Here is a 19659-nt window from a genome sequence, read left to right on the forward strand (position 1 = left end):
TTAAACACATAATATATATAAGCCAAATTATAAGAATATTTAGACTCACATAAAATAGACTCCTTAATGAATCCATAATATATCATTGAAGATTTAATTTTGATGTGAAAAGTGAATGTGATTATTTGGATATATTTAGTGTAGAAATAGTTTAATTGAGAAAAATGTGTGTATGATAACTGAAGAATGAGAACATTAAGATGGAGATTGAAGCATATGCCACTAGTTTCCAAGCCATTCGATTTCAAAGATTCTATCTCAATATTCTAAATTATGTATGAGGCTATTTACAGGTATATTATGTGTAGAACTCTAAAGTTAACTTTTTTTTGTTCCACCTTGGCATGGGTGACAATCCACATGGATTGAGTTTTCACCATCAATATTTTTGTATTGAGCTTCTTTGATGTTATCTGATTGGTTTTCCATGAGATTGTTAGATCTAATATAAATCACATGACTTAAGCGATCACCAGTAGATATAAAGACTGAAGCATAGTTAATAACATTGAAAATAACAAAAAAACTCTACCTAAAAAAGATAGAAACATAGTGAAATATAAGTGGAAAATTAAATTCAGGAAATTATTAGTTAGAACCCCTAGATACATAGAAAAGCTACAAATCATTTTTAACAAGCTATTTAATGCCTAGACCCCGGCCTTTCCTCCTAAAAACAGTTCATTTACTGTGTATTTTTTATCTTGCTTTATCATCTAAATAGCTACATCATTATTTGTTAGTTCTTTTTAAATAAGGGCATGAAATTTTTGTGGACCTGAAAACATTTACCAATCAGACAATGTCGACAATAGTGTCATGCTTCAATTTGATGTCTTTGAATGTAGTGATAAACATTGGAGCAAAAATGTCGCATTTCAATGAGAGATATTTGTTCCTGGATGAAGAGTATGTGTTGTCTAATGGATTCGTTATCATCAAATCATCTACCATATGATAATGAAGTAGCTGCATTAAGTTGATATCAATGCTTAAAAGAGCTATAATTTAGTATTTTTTGAAGCAGCATCTTCGACCAAAGCAGTATAATAAACTCTTTCGGCCTCCCATCAATATGACGTCAAACATAGCCTCTGGTAAGGTGCATAAAAATAAATATGTAAGATGATCCCTCATAGAGTTGAGTGCAGAAAGTGATTGAGTAAAACTTGAAAATGATGGTTGCAAAAAAAATCACAACACGGACAAATAAATTTCCATCATGCAGTTCTCATAGCTCACGTTGTGTAGGTTCGCAAATCATATTTTTAAGGTCACAATGCCACTTCAAAAAGGTTGCCACCACGTTTGCCCAGTGTTTATTTTTATCATCAATGCATTTTCAACATGCACGGATCTACAAATAAAAAAATAAATTTGTAACCGTCACTGAAGATGTCGATTTTTAATGACCGTTAGCTAGGCTGCATGAGAGTCAGAAACTTACATGATAACTCACTTGCTACAGTTTATCTTTAGATAAGGGGCTAATGATTCGTTATTTTTTTTCTATTTTAGACCACTTCATTCGGCGAGAGTTAACGTGCAAGTAATGAAGCGTTATTAGATGGCGGAAATCGAATGATTGGGCAGGGCAATCCCAATTTTTGCCACATACCTTGAAGAGAGAAAAACGTATTGTTAATCCACTATCGAAACGTTCATTATCTACAGTTATATCTTTCATAGAGAAAGGTCTTCCAGACCCCCAATATAAAAATAACGAAATCTAATAATTTTACTGATACTGACTATGAAATAGACTCCGGGAGCATCGAGCTTATGGGTTAAAGGTGCTCCTTAGGTTTTCATTGGATTGCGTTGGCCAAAGTTCTTGAGGATTAATAATTTATTATATATTTACAATTAGTATATTCCTTCTTGGGGTTCCTTGTGCCCCGCGTCATGGCATATGCTGTCTGCCAAGTGGCAACAATGTTTTATAAATATCTAAAGATATGTAGAGGGAGAATGACAGGCTGCAAAGGATTCGGGCAGAAATGAGGTAGAGATTGGAAGATACGAACAGCTGCTACTGACAAACATTGACAGACATGCAGAGGACGATGTTCACACCTGCAAACGGAGTAAGTCCATGCTACATTCAGAATTGACTGTGCAGGGACAAAGAATGAATAATTTCAGGATAGAGAGATAGAAAGAGATTATGAGTCTGTGTGGTCAGAGAATAGACCGTCAGTTTTCTGGTAAACTGACGGTCATCTTCTTGGCAGGAGAAGAGCAACACGGGCCACAAGAGTACCTTTCATGGAGGATAGCAATCTCCGTCAAGGAAGATGAGCCCATTCTTTCTCGCTGGCAGTGGCGTCGACGTGCTTGTCGCCCAATTCTTGTGCTTCCACCCAGCGACGTTCCGGGACCAGTTCTTCTTCTCCACTCACGTTACCACACAAACCTAACCTCAAGGGAATGCTACTCTCTCTTCTCTCCGCCATCAAAGCACAGCTCACCCTCTGCACTCAATGGGTCCCTCTGCACAGTGACTTGTAGTCTTTCTATCTCTCTCTCACTCTCTATTTCTCTTTCTCTTTCTTCTGTCTTCTCTCTCTCCCTCGCACCCCCTATGTGTGTTCTCTCAATGAATATACATGAATAAATTTAGCAAGCGTCTGTACTCACAGTACCTCTATTTCCCCAATGAGCTAGTTGTCTTTCAGTTAGATCAATACGTAAATTTGTTATTTTGTATAGTATTCCTCGTTCTGGACAGGCTCTTCCCTACTCGTAGAGCCAATATTTCCTGGACCCACTTTGCGATTTTTGGAATGCAAGGAGAACCCGTGACATGCTCCTAAAAGACAAGCGTCGCCGCATCCCAGCTCGCCAATTCACCAGCGACAGGGAAAAAAAAAGATAATTATTCAAGCGAGCGAATCCCCGACCCACATGTATTTCATAATTGAAGAGGGAAAAGGGGAAAGCCAGGGCTTGTCTTATCGCAGGGAAGACAAGGAAGACGTGGACCATCGCTTGACTGTCCAGGCTGGGCTCCGTTATCCATCCGGCCCTATAAAACCCACTTCCCACCCCAAGCGAGGTACGCAAGAAGCAAGAGAAGAAGAAGATGGCGGCGTTGGCGGCGTTTTTCCTTGTGTTGTTGGCAGCGCCGGTGGCCATGGCCGGAGTGGTCGACTTCTGCGTGGCGGACTTAGCCGCGGCGAAGACGCCGTCCGGCTACCCGTGCAAGAAGGAGTCTGCGCTGACGGTGGACGACTTCGTATTCAGCGGCTTGGGCAAGGCTGCCAACACGACCAACATCATCAAGGCCGCTGTTACGCCGGCGTTCGACGCGCAGTACCCCGCCGTCAACGGCCTCGGCATCTCCGTGGCGCGGTTGGACTTAGCCGCTGGAGGAGTCATCCCTCTCCACGTTCACCCCAACGGGAACGAGCTTCTTGTGGTGACTCAGGGACGTATCGTGGCGGGCTTCATCAGCTCCGGAAACAGCGTTTACTACAAGACATTGAACAAGGGCGACGCGATGGTGTTCCCCCAGGGATTGCTCCATTTCCAGATCAACGGCGGAGGAACGCCCGCGGTCGCCATTGTCACCTTCAGCAGCTCTAACCCGGGTCTTCAGATCACTTCCATTGCGCTGTTCGGAAGCAGCTTCCCGTCCAAGCTCGTCTCCGGCACCACCTTCCTGTCTCCCGCCGAAGTGCAGAGGCTCAAGGCCGTCCTCGGTGGCACCAACTGATCGGCTATCTCTCTGTCTCTTGCTCTATGTTGTTCTCTTTAATTCTGTTCTCTTTCTGTGGGTCTGGGCTCATGGGGTGTGGGTAAGTTCCTCTCGAGAGAAGCGTTTCTGCTTTTCGGGTTGCCGGGGGAAGAAGAGAATCCATTCCTCGGCGTTGTGTTGTTTCACTTTGTATAAGGTGGTCTTATTGCTGTTGTTCTGGACTTGCCCTGCGCCTGTTATTTCTTAGAGAAATTTCCTATTTGAAACAAGGGCTTAGAGGTAGTGAAATGTGGAAGTAGCGAGAAACGAGACTGTGAACTGATAATTCTAGGTTGACGTTTAGAACGTGAGACTGGACGCGCGCGCGCGAGAGAGAGAGAGAGGGACAGAAAGAGAGAGAGAAAGAGAGAGGGACAGAGAGAGAGAAAAAGAGAGAGGGACAGAGAGAGGGACAGAGAGAGAGATATAGAGAGAGAGAGAGAATGAGAGAGGGAGATAGAGAGAAAGAGAGAGGGACAGAGACAGAGAGAGAGAAAGAGAGAGGGACAGAGAGAGGGACAGAGAGAGAGATAGAGAGAGAGAGGGAGAATGAGAGAGGGACAGAGAGAGAGATAGAGAGAGAGAGAGAGAATGAGAGAGGGAGAGAGAGAGAAAGAGAGAGGGACAGAGAGAGAGAGAGAGAAAGAGAGAAGGACAGAGAGAGAGAGAGGGACAGAGAGAGAGAGAGAGGGAGAGAGGGAGAGGGAGGAGAGAACAGTGTACCCGAAAATGTGTGATGGAAACGCTTGAGAGGAAGAGATGTGAAAGACGATAGGGAGTGGATGACTGTGAAGGCGTCACGGATTGAGTGATAGATGAGAGACATAGACTGGGCACGAAGAGAGCGGGGAGTAGACGTGAGTGATGAGATTAATGGAAAGGGATTAATACTTAAAAAGGAATAGATTAGAAGTCCAGAGAAAGAGGCGAGGTACACATGAGAGACGCGAGAAGAGAGAGATAGTTGAGACAGAGGTTAGAGAAATTTACGAATAAATCAGAAGCACTATGAGAGACAGAAAGATAGGTGCATGTTACATATGAGACAGGGCGAGAGTGGGAGATAGATGAGAGAGGTGGAAGAGGGAATGAGCGACTTAGAAATAGACGGTTAAGATAGGAGTGAGATAGAGAGAGAAAGACAGAAAAATCATGTGACATGAGTGCATGGGGACATGGAAAAGGGGACCAGAGGTCGCCCCTAACGGGAGGCAAAAGCAAACCATGGGTCCAGTGACCTGTGCTCATCCTAGGAACTTAGCATGCCTCTTTTATCGCTTTCATTTTGCTCGGATCAATTACTCGTCACCAGAGGTGCACCGTATTCTACTAAGTTCAAAGAGAAATTCAGCTATAAAAGAGATAGGAATAGGATACATGAAGAGAGTTATGGAATTATAGTCTCAGCCAAGATTCAGCTATTAGCGAAAACCTTACCCGGAACCTAAATCTGTAACTCGCTTAGAATTTTAATTAATTTGTGGATATTTATCTGCTCCGGTAAAATATTCTATACAACATGACTATTTCAGTTACCAAACACTTTTTAACTATATCTTGACCATTCATTGGTGTTTAGTAATATTTATGAATTGCATTCACAATAAGTGATTGATTTTAAATACAATTTTCAACATAATATTCTATATGAACCTCCAATATTCAAATTAATCAAGTTCAGTTCAAGAAGAAATTTATCCATATTAAGTTTCTAATAAGATAAAAACATTGAATTTTGATGAGAACGGAAAAGAACAAGGGTCACAGATCATAACATCCAATGTGTATATTCATTTGTATCATCCTTCACTACATTTAATGCCTAAGTTTCATGGTTATAATGCATACTATCATTATTTTATGATATTTCACAGTTACTATGCCATTCGAATAAGTGTTAATTTTTACTTTATTTTAAAATTAATTATATCTGAAACATAAATTTTAGTTGTGAGAGAGAAGAATGAAGGGGAAGAGAGGTAATGGGCGAAAGAGAGATAAAAAGGCAAACCCAAGTTATATGAATCTTCTCTTGAAGATTCATATAACTTAGTTGTGGATCAAATGAATTAGGGCTTGATCCTGCTTGCAGAATCAAGTCCTAGATAAAGAGATAGAAGGATAGAGATATTCACTACTTCTAGACATTGATCCTCACTTGAGCATGGCAAGACAAGGAAGGGAAATCAAACAAAACTTGGAGAAAAAGGGAACTGACAAGTTGCCAAGAGAAGATTTTATTCTAGAGGAAACAACCATCTAAATTTTATAAAATTTTTAAGATGCGCTCTCGAATCACAGTGATTATCTCCCATCAAAAACTCATCTTAGAGCATGAATATATCACCCACCCTCAGTGTATTGGCAACAAGCAAGAAGAAGATTAATAAGGGAAGAAGAAACTCACCATATTAACCTGAGAAACACAACAAAAATTTGACTTCAACAGCATGCTCTGTCCTTCCTGGCCAACTAGGTTTGGGGAAACTTCAAAGGTTTTCCCCCTTTTGGCCTTGTTTTAGCAATCCAGCCATATGAATAAAAAGAGCAAGACAAGACTGCCTTGAAAAGTTCAGATCGATCCAACTGTTGGATCTCAGGACATCAAGGTTTCAAAATCTGTGCATCCTGGCCATCTGATTTCTCCTGTTCTTATGTTTCCTCCATTTGTCACCGGCTCTCTTGCTTTTTGTGCATGTAATAAGCCTCTTTTTCTCTCTCTTGCACATGTCCCTATGAGACTTAAAAAGGACAAATCATTAGATCATTTGGACCTCCAAAACCGTGAAGTCAAGACGATGTGGCCTTCGGAAATTGAGTGGTGGTAAAATCATTAATGAAATCAGTCACTGATGAGTGGTGAAATGTCACATAAGATCGGACTTAATTCCAGAAAAAAAAGTAAAATGGGTTTTAATAAATCTAAAATTATTATTTCCACCTCGTAAAATCAATTTCTTAGTGAATCTGAAATAAACAAATTCTAGAACAAATATGGGAAAATTCGTTAATGAAAAAATATACAAAACAAATATTCTTTAAATTCTCAAATTAATTTATTAGCGAAGTAGAAATCAGAAAAATCTGTAAAAACATGTAAAATCCATTAAAATCATAAAATCATACCAAAGTCTATTTTACTAATTTTAAAACGTGATAAGAAACAAATAATGATATTTAATTCGGATTATGCATAATATTTGTAATGTAATTTTCAAAAGGAGTCTATAATTTTTTTTAAAAAAGATTATTAATACACACACAGAAACCTTATTTATTTTAACAATGACTTTATATTTTTCCATATATTTAGGTAATAAAAAGACAATGAGGAATGGATAACTATTATATTCTGGAGTTAGATTTATTTAAGATCATGTCTATAGGATCAATTTGAAGTTTATATATCAAAATATAACTTGAAAATACATGTCATCATGAATCATATAAATCCAAAAATAAATAGTGCAGATAGAAATTAAAAGATCAAATGGCCAATACAACAATGATTTAGGATCTCTTGGGGATAAAATAATAATTAAAGGTCTTTCTATTTTTATTCTTATGATGGCTTGGAATATATGAAACCACCTGTGCACATAGGCTTCTGATTATTTTTATATCAAAAAGGTATTGGCTTACTTTAATATATAAAGGACGTAGAAAAATGCACTTCATATTATATTTCTGGAAATGACTATTCAAAATACAGTCATCTTATCTTCCCTTTGACTTGGTTTTATTCCTCCCATGGGTTTTTCCCTAGTGCCGCTAACATTTTATCCTTGAACTCTCTTTTTATTCCATTTTTTGTCTTCTTTTTTTAACTTGGGGCTATTTCTTTGAAAGCTTCATATTTATGATAAATTATACACTTTTTACTGTAACTATATGCTTCATATTTAGATTAAGAGTATTCATATGAATATTAGTACTTCTCGATTCTAATAGGTCTTGGTCAGAAACTTTCAACACAGTATTAGGTATGGATTAGTGTGGACCTTATGTTTCAATATTATGAGATTATGGTTTTCTTAATTTATGTGATATTTAATTATTATCTATTTAATTTTTCGAATGGGTCATTATTCATTTAAGATCAACTAAATCAATATTTCTATAAAACAAAATAATGCCATGAAAGGTCAAAATTTGATGAACATACACATAGTTAAGGGTTTTCATCAGGAAAAAAAAGATTAACTGAAAATTATTTCTCTGCTAGCATATGAGTGAAACTACCAAATTTTATATTTTTAAACATAGAAATAAGGCACTAACCAAAATTACAGAAGTATGGTTTAATTTTCCCTAGATAAAAGGGTTTATTTAAAATGTCTAAACCATAAGATCCTTTGATTCCTGATGAGGTTTTCTCCCAATTTCGGATCCAGTTTGTGTCATTTCACCCAGTTGAGTTTTTTATAAGTCAGTTTTCAATGCCAAAAAAATCAAATTAAACTTTAACGAAAAACAAACACTTAGCAAAGACATTTCATAAATATTGGAAAACTAAGGTCATTATAGTTCTTCTGCATAATCCAATCTCCTTGAACCACATACACTCTTGTAGTAATTAGATAAATCAGCATCAACTTGATTCTCTCCAAAGGCCTGTTTGCAACTAACATTACTGATGAGTTGTTACTGTGGTGCATCAAGTAGTTGGTAAGACTTGCTCTATGTAGGGTAGCATGCTTCATCAATGTTGGAAAATGAAGGTCATTATAGTTCTTGTGCAAGTGACTCTCCATAATCTAGTCTCCTTGACTCACATACCCACTTGTAGTAATTAGGTCAACTCTGCTTTTCTCCAAGGGACTATTTGAAACTAACATTGCGGATGAGTTGCTATTGTGGTGCAATCAGTAGTTGGTGAGACTTGCTCTGGTAGCATATCATGCACCAAATAATCTAAATAAGACTCAGTTAGTTTTATATCACAAAATACTCACATAAACAGTTACAGTCTACGATATACACAAAATCCATCTGCTTGGCACATGGTACATCTGTACATGTGATGTCTTAGTAAACTTGTGTGTGTGATCCACTAACCTATTTGAGTGGGGGACTAATTTGATTCTAGCTCTGAACCCCAAAATTTGTCTTTGGGTTCTACTTGTTCACCTAGTGGGTTTTCATCCCTAAAGGCCTAGTGACTTTATTATGGCCCACGTCTCAACAAGCTGGCTCCCACCTTTTCTTTCATCCCCCTTTTTCCTTTTATCTCTTTTGCTTATTTATCAAATGAATGAAAATTAATAATATAATAAGATGAAGACCCATAAATAACCATAGATATTTGTTAGTGCATTCCAAATATAATTTATTGCGTTAACAATAATAAATAACATAATAGTGTAATTATAAAATTTTAATGGTAACATTAATTAATTCTAGGGTTAATATCACGGTACAGCCCAAACTAGGTCGAAAGTCTCCGATCTAACCTTAGCTTTTTTTTGGTACGGTATACCCCAAACTCACTAAGTCGTTTGCGATATATCCTAGTGATGACGTGGAGTCCATCGTGGCTGCCAGGTGGATCTCCGGCCAGATTTTGACCTGGCGGAACCCACCTGGCAGCCACGCTGGATTCCACGTCATCACCGGGATATGTCGACCTGCCAAGGGTTTTCCGATAAGAGAGAGAGGGGCATTCTAGAGAGAGAGAGAGAGAAACGGCCTAGAGAGAGAGGAGAGAGAGGTTCTAGAGAGAGAAAGAGAGGTGTTCTAGAGAGAGAAAGGGAGAGACAGGTGCTCTAGAGAGACCCGACCTCTTTCTCTCTCTAGAAAGAGAGGTGTTTTAGAGAGAGGCATTTTTTAGAGAGAGAAAGGGAGAGAGAGGCGCTCTAGAGAGACCCGACCTCTCTCTCTCTAGAAAGAGAGGTGTTCTAGAGAGAGGCGTTCTGCCGGACTTCAGTCGGGTCTCTCTCCCTTTCTCTCTCTACAAAATGCCTCTCTCTCTAGAACACCTCTCTTTCTCTCTCTAGAACCTCTCTCTCCTTCTCTCTCTCTAGGCTGCTTCTCTCTCTCTCTCTATAGAATGCCCCTCTCTCTCTTATCGGAAAACCCTTGGCAGGTCGACATATCCCGGTGATGACGTGGAATCCAGCGTGGTTGCCAGGTGGGTTCCGCCAGGTCAAAATCTGGCCGGAGATCCACCTAGCAGCCATGATGGACTCCACGTCATCACCAGGATATATCGCAGACGACTTAGTGAGTTTGGGATATACCGTACCAAAAAAAAGCCTAAGGTTAGATCGCAGACTTTCGACCTGGTTTGGGCTGTACCGTGATATTAATTCTATTAAAGGAATTTATTAAAAGGTCATCACTATGATATTTTTGCATGATAAATGGTACATGTAGGAATCAGGGGATGCTAGTATTGGTACATCATTTGAAACATTATTTGCTTCATCATTCTAAGAGAATAATCACTCTGCCCTAAGGGTTTGGCATAATAGCAAATGGAATGGCTAAAAAAATTGGCTTACTAGTAGATGGTTGGATTCTTTGGACTTAAGACAAATTTGGAAGGGTGGCTATTCGTTAGCAGGATTTTCTGAAGGTTTGCACTGGTTTTGCCCATTTCAGATTATAAAAAGAATGTTTTGTTTTTGTAGAATTATCAAAACCAGAGGAATATTTCAATCCTTGGAAAAAGCAGCATGACCATTATGGGGGGAAATCTAACATTACAATGAAGTGGATTCCCAGAAAGACTACGTGAAGACAAAGGCTACTGCCATTTCGACATTCAGTATGCATCAGCGAATATTTATCGAATTCATCAATATAATAAAAAGATTTCCGCACGATTTCAAATTTCAAAAGTATCTATTCTATTGTTGTATTTGGAGGCATATTATACAAATATGAGTCGCATGCTGATTAAGGTTCAATCATAGGTAGGATTCACATTCATTTACTTTGAAATGAAATGTCTCCGTATTATCTATCTACAGGTTGTCTAAAAAACGTTAGAAGAAAACTTTTCCCAATAGAGACGTGCCTGGACCAGTTCCTTTATTTTACCGGTGTCATCTCGGAAACCCTAGCCCTAACCATACCAAATCTAATCACAGCTCCCTCAATGTACTTGACAGACCCATGAGAGAAGACTGCGTGGGCCAGACTCCAGCTCAGGCCACGGTATCGCCTCTCTCTCTCTCTCTCTCTCTCAGTCTCCTTCTCTTTCTCTCTGTCACACGCACGCACGCACACGCACACACTCTCTCTATAGATAATATATAATATCTATCTCACTATCTCTACCTCTCTTACTCTCTCTCTATCTCTCTACCTATCTATCTCACTATCTCTATCTCTTTCTCTCTTCTCTCCCTCTTTCTCACTATCTCTATCTCTCTTTCTCCCTCTCAATCTATCTATATAGCTACCTATTTGTCTATCTTTCTCTCTCCCTCTCTCGGTTTCAGGCCACCTCTTGGGCCCGAAGGCAAGGCCGGCTCTTCCAAACGGACGATGGCTGGCCCAGCCGACGTCTCACTTGTCATTTCTCGAAGCAAACCACTAACCCGTGACTCCATCCTATCAATCCATCATTGCCGCAGCACAGCCACCCGGGAAGGGACCTCAGATTTGAATCATCGCTTGACTCTCCAGGCTGGGCCTCTGTTATCCACCCCGCCCTATAAAACCCATCTCCCAACCAGCACCCTAAGCAAAAGAAGAACATAGAGAAGACGATGGCGGCGTTGGCGGCGTTGTTCCTTGTGTTGTTGGCCGCGCCGTCGGCCATGGCAGGAGTGACAGACTTCTGCGTGGCAGACTTAGCCGCGGCGAAGACTCCTTCAGGCTACCCGTGCAAGAAGGAGTCTGCCCTGACGGTGGACGACTTCGTCTTCAGCGGTCTGAGCACGGCCGGCAACACGACGAACATCATCAAGGCCGCCGTAACGCCGGGGTTCGACGCGCAGTACCCCGCCGTCAATGGCCTCGGCATCTCCGTGGCGCGCCTGGACTTAGCCATTGGAGGGGTCATCCCTCTCCACGTTCACCCCAACGGGAACGAGCTTCTTGTGGTGACCGCGGGGTCTATCGTTGCGGGCTTCATCAGTTCCGGCAACAGCGTTTACTACAAGACTTTGAACGAGGGCGACGCGATGGTGTTCCCGCAAGGACTTCTCCATTTCCAGCTTAACGACGGGTGCGCGCCAGCAGAGGCCATCGTCACCTTCAGCAGCTCTAACCCGGGTCTTCAGATCACTTCCATCGCTCTGTTCGGAAGCAGCTTCCCGTCCAAGCTCGTCTCCGGCACCACCTTCCTGTCTCCCGCCGAAGTGCAGAGGCTCAAGGCCGTCCTCGGTGGCACCAACTGATCGGCTATCTCTCACTCTCCTCTCACTCTCTGGCTATCTATCTATCTATCTAGCTCTATCTTGTTTTCTTAATTCTCTTCTCGTTGTTTGTGGATTCGGGCTCTGTAGCTCTAAACTTGGGTGCGGAAGTTTTTCTTTTCAAGTCCTCTGCGGTTTGTTGTTTCTCTTTGTATGAGGTGGTTCTTGTTGTTGTTCTTGACGTGCACTGCGCCGGGTTTTTGCTTGCGGATGATCGGTCGATATTTTATTTTATCGTAAATAAAAGAAGAGTTAGAGATCGAGAGTAATGGAAATAGCGATAAGACAAGAGCATGAATTAATGATTCCACGTTGACGTTGTGAGATGGGTGGTGGCTTAGAGAGGCATGAACCCTTGGTGATAAGAAGGAAGCAAATCGATAAAAGATAAAACAGCTTCGTCCGCAGAGTACCCCCATAAGGTGGACGCGTAAGAGAGGGTGAGAGAGAGAGAGCAAGACAGAGAGAGAGATAGAGAGATAAAGATAGAGAGAGCAAGCCAGAGAGAGAGAGATAGAGAGATAAAGATAGAGAGAGCAAGCCAGAGAGAGAGAGAGAGCTAGACTGAGAGAGATGGAGAGATAAAGAGAGAGAGAGAGAGCAAGACAGAGACAGAGAGAGATAGAGAGATAAAGAGAGAGAGAGGGAGAGCAAGACTGAGAGAGATGGAGAGATAAAGAGAGAGAGAGAGAGAGAGAGAGAGAGATCAAGACTGAGAGAGAGGGAGAGAGAGAGAGAGAGAGAGAGCAAGACAGAGACAGAGAGAGATAGAGAGATAAAGAGAGAGAGAGGGAGAGCAAGACTGAGAGAGATGGAGAGATAAAGAGAGAGAGAGAGAGAGATCAAGACTGAGAGAGATGGAGAGATAGAGAGAGAGAGAGCAAGACAGAGAGAGAGGGATAAAGAGATAAAAGAGAGAGCGAGCGAGAGAGAGAGAGAGAGAGAGAGAGAGAGAGAGAGAGAGAGAGAGAGAGAGAGAGAGAGAGAGAGAGAGTAGGAAAGATATGAAGTACGATAGAGATTGGAAAACTGTGACGGCGTCACATGTCTCTGAGTAAGAGACAGATGAGAGATAAGGACAGGAGACAGACTGGGAGGGAGGAGTAGCTGAGATAGACTGAAAGAGAGCGAGAGATGGAAGAGAGACTGGAAGCGAGTCAGGGATAATAGAATTCTCTCCAACCAGAAGAGTTCCTGAATCCATCAAGTGAATTGGACGGGAAGTGGATCTTCTGGACCTTCACAATTGAGACTGATTTTTCCATGCAGATTAGTTCTTGAGGGTCACACAATATCTGGTCTAGCGACCAGGACCCTAGAAAAGAAGTTGCGCATGGGGTTTGACAAATTACAAACTTATCCTTATCGAGTTTGTAACTGACCTTAATCGCAGATTTTAAAGAGTCACCCTAATTGGGGTATTCAAATTATAACAACCCTAAGTGTAAATTAATAATGTCTGTTAGCCAAATTTATGATATACATGAATCTTCCACTTGGGAAACAAAATTATGATCACATAGACAACTGTACATAGCCTTATGAGGTAAAAGTTGGTTCTTAAAAAATCTCGCCATTCATCATTTGAATGTGGAGTGCAATAGCTTTCTCTATATTTTTATGCAGCTATGCCAGAAAAAGTCACTTTTATTCTTATAACGAATGACATAGATCATGTATGAATGTGTAGCATGAAAATTTCATTAACTGAGATTCAAAGAGAACATTTCCGGTCCAACTTCATAGAGATCAGCATTCAACATGGATAAAAAGAGTACACGATTTATTTCTGAAGAAATATTTGCATGTCTGCAATTAGAAGCATCAAAAACAAACTCCCGCTTGAATTCATAGTTCTTCCCAAGAATGAACACACATATGAGAAGTTTGATTTGAAAACATGTTATCTGGAAAGCCTTTGGCAAGTGGATCCAAAATCATGAACTTGTCCCAATATTCACTGTACATATCTCTCCACTATGAATTACTGTTTTTAACATGTACGTACATGATGTTTAGATGCTTAGATTTTTTCAAGAACCTATTGTTCTTGGAGAAAAACAAACCTTACTTCATTTCACAATGTTTCTTGAGATATTTTTCTATACCACTCAAAATGCAAAGTCCATTGAAAAGATTCTTCAATCAGAATCCTTGATTGGATGCCTCATACATTTTAGTATATTATTCTGCCCTGATGGAGGAGGATTTTAGTGACTTTTTAGGACTGATTCATGATTTGGATCCTCTAGCAAGAAGGAAATTATAGTGTGATGTAGATCCCCTAATATCTTACATCCAACAATTTCCCAATCAGAATATCTGATAATCTGTGAGTTATTTGGCTTCTTGCACATGACAATGTAGTCCTTAACTATTTTGAAATTTACACATCATCATTTCTCTGTTATCCTATAATCCACTCATAGATTTCTCAAGCATCTGAAAAGCATCCCAGCTATGAACATAATATCTGGATATGTACAAAATTTGGCAAACATCACATTTTCAACAGCCAATGCAAAATGAATGTCGTTTATTTCCTTCGCTTAAAAGTTATTTTAACACCTTAACAGAGACAGAAAACTTGTGTCCTCCAGTACTACATATTTCATATTTTAGGTTTTGCATCAAACCTTTTGAAAATTTTATTAATGTACGCCTTTGGTAACAACTTAAAAATATTAGGAGTATGGTGGCAATTTATCCATATTCCTAAAATGAAACAGGTTTCACTGAGATCATCACAAAATTCCTTGAGGAAAAAATATTTGCTTTTTCACAATGGGGCTAAATAATTAGAATCAACAAAAACCCATCCATATAAAAAACTCTGAATGTGTATTTACTGCCGATAAGCTTGAGGTATAAACATTCATCACATTTATTTATCTCAAAACTCCAGAGACGATGACTTGATGAAACATTGGGCAACGCTGACAAAACTAATTCTTCAACCCATGGATTGATTTATTTAATTGGAAAATTATTTTTCTTCGATTTGCATAACAGAAACTTATACATTTTCATCGTACATATTGTTTCCTCAGTGTCTCCATTGAGAATAATAGTCTTTACATCAATTTGATGGAGCTTAATAAGAAAATGTGCAGCTAATGCCATTATAATTCTAAATAGACTTATGAAGAAACTGGAGGAAAACTCTATGTATAGTCAATGCTTTTATTTGAGCAAATCCTTTGGTCCAAAGGCATAAATTTTATCTCTCTATATTACCCTTTGAATCTCGTTTGGTATAAAATATTTTTTCACAACCAATGGGCTTTTCACCTTAACGTAATGGGACAAGATACCAAACATCATTTTCCTTGATACACTTAATCTATTCATTCATGGCCTCAAACCACTTTTGATAGTTTGAACTTTCATGGCATGATGGAAATTGATTGGATCATCTTAGTCAATGCCTATGGTTAATTCCCATTGTTAGAGATCAACATACGATTTATCTGGAATTTCAGATCTACTTTTCTACAGTTCATCTACTCACTGGCATTGATTCTTGAGGGTTCAATTTTTTCCTTCTATATAAGAAGCTACACAAGTGTTGACTTGGACTGGAATTTTTATTCAAGAAATTTGAAGTGCTTCAAATTTATCTCATTTATTTCAAGAAATGATATGAGATTTTAAGCTCTTTTGATCATTTCTTCACAAGTTCATGTGATAGCAGATAGGTAATGCCCTTTACTTCCACCAGTTTCAGCTTTTGCTTTACAAATCGCTTTGGCACATAATAATTCTCTTCAAACGCATTATCTCAAAAATTATCTCCATATATAAACTCCGTAAAGGGTCCATGAAAATATTTCATTACCCATCTCAAACATTTCCGTACAAGTAAGCTCATAAGACTTGGAATCCCTTGATGTTTCACAGTATGTAACAAATTAACAACTAGCCATTCTAGGATCAAGTTTCATTTACTTAGGCATGTAAGGTCTTGCCTCTTCATTAAAAACCCAAATTTCTAAATGATTTTGACTTAGTTTAATAATTATCCAAATATCTTGATGTTATTTTGAGTTGCTTTAGTTCGAACCCTATTTAACAAATAAGTTGTTGCTTATAGAAACTCCCCAAAAGGATCATGTAATGTTTATTATATTAATCATGCTTCTTATCATGTGTTTCAGAGTTGATTTTTTTTCATCAACATCATTCATTCTAGGAGATCCTGGCATAGTGTAATGAAAGATAATTCCACGCACCTCTAAAAATATTACGAAATGTCTTAGATGTTGTTCACCTCAGCCATGATTTTGATAAAGGATTGACATACACATTCAGACTAAATGGTGATGGCGCGGCACCGTCCGACACCGCAGAATCGTCACGCGAGGAGCCAGCACCGTCATCGACGGTGTCCACCGACACGTGTCCAGCCGACACGATGAGCTGCAGCATCGACGCGCAACCCTGGGTTCAGATATACGGCGTGATGACGCGCCACCTTTGGATCGTTTTACTTGTCTCTTATTTTCTCGTCATCGCTTTTCATCTTATCGTTTTGTCGTTGTAGCGAGGGGAAGAACCCATATGAGGATATCTTCCCCTCCCACCTACCTTAGTGGGCCTTACAAGCCCCTTTCTTTTCTTCCCTTTTCTTTTCTTTCTTCCCTTTGTTGTTTAAGGGGGGCCCATTTCACACTTCCTATATAAGGGAGGGGAGGGCACCCCCAAAGACACTCTTGATTTTTTATTTGGAATTTATAACGTTTGAGAATTCAGAGAGTTGTTCACGTTCGTGAGAAGAGGAAGAAGAAAAAGAAAGAAGAAGAAGAAGAAGAAGAAGGGAGAAGAGGAAAGAGAGAAGGTGAGGAAAGAAGAGGTCGCCCGCAGCTCGCCGACTCGCCATGCCGGAGCCCCGTCGTCCAGCTCCACCGCCACCGACCGTAGCGCGGCCGATGTGTTTTCCCACCGCCACCTGTCCGCTCGCCGCTGCCGCTCATTCCCGTCGCCGCCGGACGGTCCCGCAGTCAGGTTGGCCACGCCGCCGCCCCGACGTCCGTCGCCGTTGCCCCTCAGCTCCTCTGTCGTCGACTAGTCCCGCCTGCTCGGGCAGACTCGCTGCAGCTCTCCTCCCGCCGCCGTCAGCCGAATCCACCCCGACGCGTCGACGGCCTGCCTCGCGCAGCCGCGTTACCCATCTGCACTGCCCAGCGCCGTTCCCCGCGCCGTGCGGCCGCCTGCCGCGCCCATCTGCACAAAATGCCTGCCCGTATGCCGTGTCCGCGCGCGTGCTGTGCCTCTGCACTCCGAGCTCCCCCGCTCACCATGCGGCCCGCACACGGCGCCTGCCTGTGAGCCATGCCGGCCAGCGCGCCGTGCCCATCTGCGCGCCGTGCTCGCCCCGCGCTGCGCTCGCCCGCGCGCCTCGGCACCCTGCACTGTGCCGGAGTTCCTGTCTGCGCCCAGTACCCCATCACCTCCCCGGATTGTCGTCCGCACCATTCCACCTTCCACTCCTGCACCAGGCGCACGCCGGCGCTCTCGACCCTGCTATTTTCTCCGGATCTCCATTGATACGAGATATCTGTCGCCAACGCGACAAAGGTATTCCCAACCCTCCGTTCTTTACATCTCTTACTTTCTTCAGTGCACTTTCGACTTGCCTCCTCCGCGCTCGGGTTAGATATAGGTGAGCGGGACAGGTTGAGAAAACGATGAATTTGTACGAGAGTCTTACCTGCCCGGTACGAGTCGGGTTCTCCCAACGCGTGTGAGCATATCAGCGGGGTATCCCCGTTCGGCGACGTACCCGCCCTCGACCCTCTCGGGCGAGGTTTGGGAGGTCCGTTTGACCTCACCAGAAGCGATCCCGTCATTCTCTGGAACGGCAACACCGCATTTTGGTGCACACACGTACCATAGTAGGGCTTTCACGCATCATCGTCATCATTTATACCTGCCCATCAGCATTCTCGGACGACGCTGCCTGTCGTCGTTTGATTGAGATCCTGATTCGATACCGAGCCGCTACCCTCGGTGCTGACCGGACGACGTCTTGACGACGTCCAGCATCAAATTAGTATCAGAGCCCGACTGTGGTCGCCCACAGCACGTTTCCGACTTCGCATCCGCATCTAGTTGCATCCGCATTACATCGTCTTTTTGAACATTCATATAGGAATTCCAAGAATGGCCGTAGAGACGCAATCCTCACGGATGGCACAATGCGGAGGTTCTACCTCCCCGCGACGATCCAAACCGTCGCACGACGAGAGAGGCAATGATACTGCTCTCTCGGGACCCAAACCCGCGACCCCGGTAGCCGACCCCGTCCTACCGCATGTCGAGGCCACGCGGACCACACCCGACGGTACGGGTGCTCCCGGTACATCGGGCCAACCGGAACTTCCCAGTGCGTCCCACGAGCCGCAACACTCTCCACGTGGCTCACTGCGATTCCTCGACGACGCCTCGCCTAGTGATTATGAGGATAGGGCGACCGTCGATCGACGACCCCACGGGAAGTCTCCCGTTGACAAGTACACCCCTCGAGTGACCCCCACACGGGGTCGAGGACGGGGAGGAGCGCCACGCCAGAATCCGCTTCGAGAGAAGCCCCCGGACAAGCAGGGAGCCTACTTCTGCGCCATGACTGCTAGGATGGAACGCATGGAATGCATGTTCGCCAACCAACGGACGTCCGAGCACGGGGCTGATGTGGGTCCGGCCGCCCAAGGGCGACCTCGCAACCCGTCATGGGCTGCTCGACAAGGACCCCAAGGGAGACTCATCCACAACCTCGATGACGATTACGAGGGTTTTGACCACCGTTCCGACGGCGTCCCTCCGTAGAGGTGCCTGATCAGGGAGCCAGCACGAGAGCCCTAGGATATCCGTGCTTGGGATATGCCGCACCCGCGGGACGACCTCGCCCGCGGGTATGACGCGGACTGACCGGTCCGCTCGAACCCTTACGTCCGTCGGTATGATCGCGATGTGGACCACGACTATCCGGTCTGCCGACACGACCCTGTCCAGCTATGCGATCCTAGGCTGATGATTGATCCTCCAACGCGCCGTGACGACTACTTCCGGCTGCCCCCACCACGACACTATGGGGTTGATGATGTCCCCCTACCCCCACATCACGCGATGTACATCGACCGCGCACCACGGGATGGTCCTCCCCACCTTTGGTATGACCGCGGTTACGAACCGATCCCGCCCCGTCGCCACATGGAGCCGCGACGTGGAGACTACCCCGTGCCCGAGCGGCACTTGGACGGCGATGAACGTTGGCGTGAGGAGCACCGTGCACGCATCCAAAGGAGCGTGCGCGCCGACGTTGCCGTCTTTGAGGGCTCTTGGAAGCCCAAGGAGTTCATCGACTGGGAGTCGAACATGAACTCGTATTTCTGGTGGTATCGCATGGATGATGACCTCTGTGTCAAGTACGTGGAGACGAGACTTGGTGGACAGGCCAAGATCTTTTGGGAGAACAAGCGAGTCACTGCCGAGCGACGAGGACAACCCATCACGTCCTGGGTGGAAATGGCGTAGAAGCTAAGGAGCAAGTAC

At 42.8% G+C, this 19659-nt stretch overlaps 2 protein-coding genes across 2 annotated transcripts; both read left to right on the forward strand.

Annotated features, from left to right (window-relative positions):
- The first annotated feature begins 3051 nt into the window (after positions 1 to 3051).
- LOC144704106 (germin-like protein subfamily 3 member 3) lies at positions 3052 to 3921 on the forward strand. The gene has a single exon (XM_078576347.1). The coding sequence runs from the start codon at positions 3086 to 3088 to the stop codon at positions 3716 to 3718; it is 633 nt and encodes a 210-aa protein (XP_078432473.1). The 5' UTR covers positions 3052 to 3085; the 3' UTR covers positions 3719 to 3921.
- Positions 3922 to 11420: 7499 nt separating this feature from the next.
- LOC144704355 (germin-like protein subfamily 3 member 3) lies at positions 11421 to 12232 on the forward strand. Its single transcript, XM_078576765.1, has one exon. It carries the CDS (start codon positions 11458 to 11460, stop codon positions 12088 to 12090), a length of 633 nt encoding a protein of 210 aa, XP_078432891.1. The 5' UTR covers positions 11421 to 11457; the 3' UTR covers positions 12091 to 12232.
- The last annotated feature ends 7427 nt before the right edge of the window (positions 12233 to 19659 follow it).

This window comes from Wolffia australiana, chromosome 6, assembly GCF_029677425.1.
Source record: "Wolffia australiana isolate 7733 chromosome 6, ASM2967742v1".
Taxonomy (NCBI): Eukaryota; Viridiplantae; Streptophyta; class Magnoliopsida; order Alismatales; family Araceae; genus Wolffia; species Wolffia australiana.